This window comes from Erinaceus europaeus, chromosome 7 (genome assembly GCF_950295315.1).
Source record: "Erinaceus europaeus chromosome 7, mEriEur2.1, whole genome shotgun sequence".
NCBI lineage: Eukaryota > Metazoa > Chordata > Mammalia > Eulipotyphla > Erinaceidae > Erinaceus > Erinaceus europaeus.
In genome coordinates, this window is record NC_080168.1 from 63,868,696 (window position 1) to 63,876,317 (window position 7,622).

At 44.4% G+C, this 7,622-nt stretch overlaps 1 protein-coding gene across 1 annotated transcript; it reads left to right on the forward strand.

Annotated features, from left to right (window-relative positions):
* The first annotated feature begins 251 nt into the window (after positions 1-251).
* On the forward strand, positions 252-7,369 carry MED21 (mediator complex subunit 21). Its single transcript, XM_007538666.3, has 4 exons — positions 252-348; positions 3,510-3,624; positions 4,363-4,463; positions 6,906-7,369. The coding sequence occupies exons 1-4, from the start codon at positions 307-309 to the stop codon at positions 7,080-7,082; spliced, it is 435 nt and encodes a 144-aa protein (XP_007538728.1). The 5' UTR covers positions 252-306; the 3' UTR covers positions 7,083-7,369.
* Positions 7,370-7,622: the final 253 nt, after the last annotated feature.

Here is a 7,622-nt window from a genome sequence, read left to right on the forward strand (position 1 = left end):
AGGATCATCAGTTTCCCAATGAATGGGTACTCACGGGAAGCACCACGAGAAGGTGGATCCAATGCAATCCATTTAACAGACTGAGGTAATTGGGTAACAGCTTGAAAGTTAAGGAGACCCGGATGTTTAGCTCAGAGGGGGCGGGGCCCAGCACCGCCACGTGTGACTTCCGGAAGGTCCCGCCTTTCCCTTTCTGGCTCCACCTCTTCCCAGGTCGCAGCCTTGTGATTGGTCATGACAAATAACGTATTGGGAGCCACTGTGTCGCGGCTACGCAGTGGCTCCCGTTTGGGGCCGAGGAGCAATATGGCGGATCGCCTCACTCAGCTGCAGGACGCTGTTAATTCGGTGAGTGTTTCCCGCCTCGGGCCGCCTGGGCCCTACGGGACTTGGCAGGATAAAAAAAAAAAAGGGGGGGGGGTCGGAGGTGGGGCCAGACTGGACGCCTGCACTAGAGGTGGGAGGCGGGGAGCAGAGCGTCTGGCATCCTTGGGCTTTCTTGGGTCTGGAAGTCTGCTTTCGAGAGGTTGTTTTTGATCATCTGTGTGAGAACAAAGCAAGGCCTTTCGCGACCGGGAATTGATGGAGTCGACAAGATGACGAATGCGACCTCGCCAGGGAGAGGTACTCCTGGGAGGTTTAGCAAAAGTCAGAGGGTAACGATGCTCTGCGGATGGACGTCCAACTCAAGGGGAAGATGTTGCAAATCCCGACCTGCCTGGGAGCCATCACTCCCCCCCTAAAAATAAAAAAAAAAAGTATAGAAGGACAACACCACAGCATATGGCCTCGACTCCAGGGCAGACATGCTGATAATTGCATTTTAGGAAGGGAAACTCCAAGTTCACTAGTCTGCGCTCCCCTGTGATAGTGTGAGCCCCTGGTATGTTCCAAAGGACTCGCAGGTTCCAGAGACACGGTTTTTGTTTTTGCCTCCAGGGTTATTGCTTGGGCTCGGTGCCTGCACTACGAGTCCACTGCTCCTGGAGGAGCCATTTTTTCCATTTTTTTTGCCCTTGTTGTTATTATTACTGTTGTCGTTGCTGTCGTTGTTGTTGGCTAGAACAGAGAGAAAGAGACACCCGCGGACCTGCTCCAAGCGGGATCTTTGTGCCGGTCCTTGCACTTGCACGTGCTCAAGTCCCTTGGATTATTGAGTGTTCTAAAAAAAGGGGGGGGTTCTAAGGTGCCGGGTGGTGGAGCACCTGGTTGAGTACACATGTTACGGTGCGCAAGGACACAGGTTCGAGCCCCCAGTCCCCACCTGCTGGGGAAAAGCTTTGAAAGTGGTGAAGCAGGACTACAGGTGTCTCTCTGTCTCTCTCCCACCCCCTTCCCTCTTGATTTCTGACAGTCTCTATACAATGATAAAGATAATTTTTAAAAAATAATAAAAGGGGGGTTCTACCATCTAGAAGAGAAGAGAGTGGTTCTGAGTTAAGATTTACTTGAAAAACAAGGGCAACAAAAGAAAAATTAGCCTCCAGGAGCAATGGATTCATGGTGCAGGCACCAAGCCCCAGTGATAACCCTGGAGGCATAAGCTCCCCTAGAGAATTCCTTTTCTCATCAGAACCTACAAAAAGCTATTTGTGCTTGTAACAGATGTTGGCATACATTTTCTTTTATATATGTGTATATTTATGTGTCTGAGTATATACATTTTTTTTTTTTTTTTTTAACGAAAGAGATAGACCAAAGCCCTACTCAGCTCTGGCTTATAGAAGTGCTGCAGATTGAACCTGGGACCTCACAGCCTTAGGCAGGAAAGTCATTTGCAGAATTTTTATGCTGCTCCCCAGCCCTACTGGCATATGTTTCTTAGCCATACTCTTTGGAATGTAAAGAAAGATTATTGTGTATTGCTTGAGCACTGCTCAGGTCTGGCTCATGATGGTAAGAGGGATTGGACCTGGAAACCTAGGTGCATCAGGCATGAAAGGCTTTTTATTGTTGTTTGTTTGCTTTGCATAAGCATTATGTTCGCTGTCTCCCCTGCCTGAAATGTTGGACTCTCAAGCTATAAAAATAAACACAAGGGGGACCAGGCAGTGGTACAGTTGGTTAAGCACACACACTACATTGCACAAGGACCCAAGTTTAAGTCCTTGGTCCCCACAGTAGGGGAAAAACTTCACAAGTGTTGAAGCAGGGCTGCAGGTGTTTCTCTGTTTCTCTCTATCTCCTACTCCCCTCTTAATTTCTGTCTCTATCAAAAAATTAATTAATTAAACACATTTAATCATTAATAATAACTGACTAACTTTATCTCACATAACTCCTTTTTGATGTATCCCTTTGCTCAGAAACCATTATAGGAACTGTTTTTTAGTGCTATTAAAATGTGTAGATCTCCCCCGTCTCCGGGCGGGCCGGAGCCTGAGGAAGAGGAAGGGGACGAGGACAACGAGGCGGAGGAAGAGGAGGCCGAGCACCAAGATGGCCCCCGCTGCAGGAGCAGCCTCGGCAGCCGCAGGCGGGAGGCTAGAGGCCGCGCTGGCGGCGTTGGCGGCCGGGGCCCGGCGGCCTGGGACCGAGTCCGAGTCGGCGGCGGCGGCGGCGGCCGCGGTGGCGTCTACAGCGGGCCCTCGGAGCTGAGAGGAGCTGCGCGGGGCGGCGGTTATATTTCACACTATGTGCTGACTGTATCTACAAAAGATATTTAACGGAAAAAAAGAGATAAACTTTTTTCAAAGAAAAAAAAAATGTGTAGATCTGGGGAGTTAGGTGGTAGCGCAGCGGGTTAAGCACACGTGGCACAAAGCGCAAGCAAGGACCAACATAAGGATCAGGGTTTGAGCCCCTGGCTCCCCACCTGCAGGGGAGTCGCTTCACAGGTAGTGAAGCAGGTCCGCAGGTATCTTTCTCTCCCCCTCTCTGTCTTCCCTTCCTCTCTCCATTTCTCTCTGTTCCTATCTAACAATGACATAAATAACAACAATAACTACAACAACAATAAAAAACAAGGGCAACAAAAGGGGAAAAAAATATATATATATTTTAACCAGAGCACTGTTCAGCTCTGGCTTATGGTGGTACAGGGGATTGAACATGGGACTTTGGAGCCTCAGGCATGAAAGTCTCTTTGCATAACCATTATGTTATCTACCCTCCACACAAATACAATTTTTTAAGGGGGTATAGCATAATGGTTATGCAAAGAGACTTTCATGCCTGAGGCTCTCAAGTCCCAGGTTCAATCCCCCACATTGCCATAAGCCAGAGCTCAGCAGTGCTCTGGTAAAAAAAAAAAAAAATTAAAAAGAAAGGGCAACAAAAGGGAATAAATAAATAAATATATATATTTTTAAAAATGTGTAGATCCTGTAGCCTGGAGCTGGCTTACTCACACCTATGTGCGTGTTTAAGGTCTGGAGTTCATTCCATACTACCACATGTGTCAGAGTGATGCTCTCGTTCGCTGTCTCTTTCATACATACATGCATAAGTAAATATTTTGTAAAATTCAAAGATCCTTCCTAACTTGGGCACATTTTCTTTGGGCTCAGCTTGCAGATCAGTTTTGTAACGCCATTGGAGTATTGCAGCAGTGCGGGCCTCCTGCCTCTTTCAGCAACATCCAGACATCAATTAACAAAGATCAGCCAGCCAACCCAACAGAAGGTTAAGTACTGACTTCTCTTGGTTTGACTCACATTACATGAGGCCCTTTAAAGGAGGATCAACTGAGAAATTCAGATCACTCCTAGCTTTCTTTTTTTTTTTAATATTTATTTTATTTATTTATTCCCTTTTGTTGCCCTTGTTGTTTTATTGTTGTAGTTATTATTGTTGTTGTCGTTGTTGGATAGGACAGAGAGAAATGGAGAGAGGAGGGGAAGACAGAGAGAGGGAGAGAAAGATAGACACCTGCAGACCTGCTTCACCACTTGTGAAGCGACTCCCCTGCAGGTGGGGAGCCGGGGTTCGACACTCCTAGCTTTTTAAGAAGCTCATTGTAGTTTGAAAATCACAATAATGTGATCTGTCATAAAATAATTGCTGCACTTAACACAGTCTTTCATGACTGTTCATGTCAGATAGCTCCATCTGAGTAAATTCGTGTAGAATTAGCTGAATTTTATTGGCGGTATCATAATAAAGCATTCCATTTATTTAAATTCTTTCATTCAAATATCTGTGATGTTATCTAATAAATGAGAGTATATACATTCATTCCCAGTTTTAGTAAATATTAAGGCTAATGCTCAAACAGGTAATAGGATTGGCATGTTAACATTACACTTTAATTGTTAGAGGCCTAGTACCTAAAAAGTTATATACTGTTTTCTGGCTTCATTAACTTTGTCTCTGAAGCTTAAGATGCTCTAGTGTCTCAATATTAGTAATATCTTCTTCTAGAATATGCCCAGCTTTTTGCAGCACTGATTGCACGAACAGCAAAAGACATCGATGTTTTGATAGATTCCTTACCCAGTGAAGAATCTACAGCTGCTTTACAGGTAAAAACAAAACCAAAAAAAAGCTCTTCCTTTGAGAACCCTTCTAGTAGAGAAGTTTTAATTAAAGGAAGTAAGTTTGATACCATTGTTACAATGTTTAAAGTTAGCTTAAAGTTAAATTTTCAGATTGAGAGAATTAATCATTTTGAATCATTGTAGCTTGCTGAGGACCATACTGAATGTGTAGAGCTATCCAATTTCTAATTAGAAGCAAACTTGCCATTTTTCCTAATTTGGCTCTTTTCTTTCCTTTTTCTTTTTGCCTCCAGGGTTACTGTTCAGGCTCGGTGCCTGCACTACAAATACACTGCTCCTGAGGGCCATTTCCCCCCATTTTGTTGTCCTTGTTGTCACTACTGTTATTGTCAACATTGCTGTTGTTGTTGGATAAGACAGAGAAAAATCGAGAGAAGGGGAGAGAAAGATAGACACCTGCAGACCTGCTTCACCACTTGTGAAGCAAACCAGAGGCTCAAGCCGGTCCTTGTGCTTTGCACCATGTGTGCTTAACCCGCTGTGCTACTGCCCTACCCCCAGTTTGGCTTTTCCATAGCAAAGAGTGAGTGAAGGTGCTTTCTGGGTTGCTTCTCTCCACCCCCAGCAATGTTACCACTGGAGTTCTGCCTGCACCATGAATCCACCACCTCAACGGTCTCCTCTTCCTTATTTCTTTTCTTCTTCCTTCCTTCCCCACTTTTTTTGTAATAGACAGAGAGAAGTGGGGAAGGGGGAAAGAAGGGAGACGCCTGCAGCATGCTCCACTACTCATGACACGTTCCCCATACAGGTGGGTACAGAGGCTTTGAACCCAGATCATCAAACATGGTAACCTGTGCACTTCACTGGCGTCCCCCTGTCCAACTATGAAGGCTGATTTCAGGATGTGGTATGGAATAGAAGCCTCCAGAAGTGAGTCATGGATAGATACCCAGAGATCCCTCATTGAAAACTCATTCTAGTACACAGTCCATTCAGAGAAAACTCGGAAAAGTTATAAGTTTAGAATTTGTCACCTGGGGGCTGGGTGGTAGTGCACCTGGTTGAGGGTACATACTAACATGCACAAGGACCTTGGTCCAAACCTCTGGTCCCCCTAGCTGCAGGGGGAAAGCTTCACCACTGATGAAGCAGGTCTGCATGTGTCTTTCTCTTTCCCTCTCTACCTTCCCTTCCTTCTCAACTTCCTATCCAATAAATAAATAAATATATATACTAAAGAAAAACAATTACCATTCAGAAATCTTTCACAGTGGTTTCATAGATATGTTACTAATAAGTTCTGAGCAATATCTGTCTTCAATTCTTGCCAGTTTCCATGTATCTCATTTTTAAAAAATAGTTTTATTTACTTATTTATTTTAATGAGAGAACGACATAGCGAAAGACCAGAGCACTGCTCAGCTCTGTTAGGGATTGAATCTGAAACCTCAGGGCCTCAGGCATAAAAGTTTGTTGTTGTTTTTTAAGATTTTATTTATTAATGAGAAAAATAGGCGGAAAAAGAGCCAGACATCACTCAGGCACATGTGCTGCCAGGGACCTCACGCTTGAGAGTCTAATGCTTTACTCACTGCGCCACCTCCTGGACCACTTTATTTTAAACATTTATTTATGAGAAAGATAGGAGAGAGAAAGAATCAGACATTACTCTGGCACATGTGCTGCCGGGGACCTCACGCTTGAGAGTCTAATGCTTTACTCACTGCGCCACCTCCTGGACCACTTTATTTTAAACATTTATTTATGAGAAAGATAGGAGAGAGAAAGAATCAGACATTACTTGGCACATGTGCTGCCAGGGATCAAACTCGGGACCTCATGCTTGAGAGTCCAAAGCTATACCACTGCACCACCTCCCGGACCACAGGCATAAAAGTCTTTTGTATAACCGTTATGCTGTCTCCCCAGCCTCAAGTATTCATTTTTTCTCTATTTAATATTTTACTTTAATAAAGAGAGATACCAGAGCACTTCTCAGCTCTGGCTGATGTGAGGGATTCAACCTGGGACCAAAGAGCCTCAGGCATGAGAGTTTTTTGAGTTATGCTGTCTCCCCAACCCTCAAAACATATTCTAGGGGGGTCAGGCGGTAGCGCAGAAGGTTAAGCACACATGGTGTAAAGTGCAAGGACGGGCATAAGGATCCCATTTTGATCCCCCAGCTCCCCACCTGCAGGGTGGTCACTTCACAGGTGGTAAAGCAGGTCTGCACATGTCTATCTTTCTCTCCTCCTCTCTGTCTTCCCCTCCTATCTCCATTTATCTCTCTGTCCTATCCAACAGTGACAGCAATAATAACAGCAATGATGAACAAGGGCAACAAAAGAGAGAAAATAGCCTCCAGGAGCAGTGAATTCATAGTGCAAGCACTGAGATCCAGAGAACCCTGGAGGCAAAAATATAAAAATAAAAGATTTTCTAATGTGTGTGTCTTATAAATAGGCAGCAAGCTTGTATAAGTTGGAAGAAGAAAACCATGAGGCTGCTACGTGCCTGGAGGACGTTGTTTATCGCGGGGATGTGCTTCTGGAAAAGATACAGAGTGCACTTGCTGACATTGCACAGTCGCAGCTGAAGACACGGAGCAGTGCCCATCACCAGGCCCTTGCAGACTCATAGTGCCCAGAGTCCACTGTGTGGCCGAGGAAAGAACTGTTTCAGTGCCCATTAGGAATTCTGCATCAGTTTTAGATATAAGCCTTACCTTATCTGTCAACACTTATGGAAGTGAGAAGCAGTATAACACAGGCAAACTTTTTAGCTTTTAACTAGGCTTTCATTGTCACTCTTGGTGCATCTGTAAAGTTGAACCATATTTAAACCATCATTATACCCTCTTTTTATTATTTTGTTTTTTTACTTTTCTGAAGAGATTGATGCAGATAATACATTACTCGTCAGAATAACACATGTACTTTGGAGTTCTTTTGGTGATATAAATTTCTGTCTATTTTTGTCGTGTTTCTAGAATCTTTCTACAAATCAAATGATCCCTCAAGCCAGAGGAGAGGTAGTAAGTTCAGAGATGTGGGGCATTTCACATTTAGTTTAGTGAGTGTCCTTTTGCCTATTTAGAAGTGGCAATGTTAAAATTAAAGTGGGAGCAGGGGAGTCAGGTGGTAGTGGAGCGGGTGCAGCAGGCTTAGAACAGGTGGCACA

Excerpts from the sequence above, each read along its gene's own strand:
- MED21 (XM_007538666.3), top strand. The coding sequence starts at position 307 with ATGGCGGATCGCCTCACTCAGCTGCAGGACGCTGTTAATTCG. Across the intron at positions 3,625-4,362 it reads GCCAGCCAACCCAACAGAAG|AATATGCCCAGCTTTTTGCA; the intron begins GTTAAGTACTGA and ends ATCTTCTTCTAG. Across the intron at positions 4,464-6,905 it reads AATCTACAGCTGCTTTACAG|GCAGCAAGCTTGTATAAGTT; the intron begins GTAAAAACAAAA and ends TCTTATAAATAG.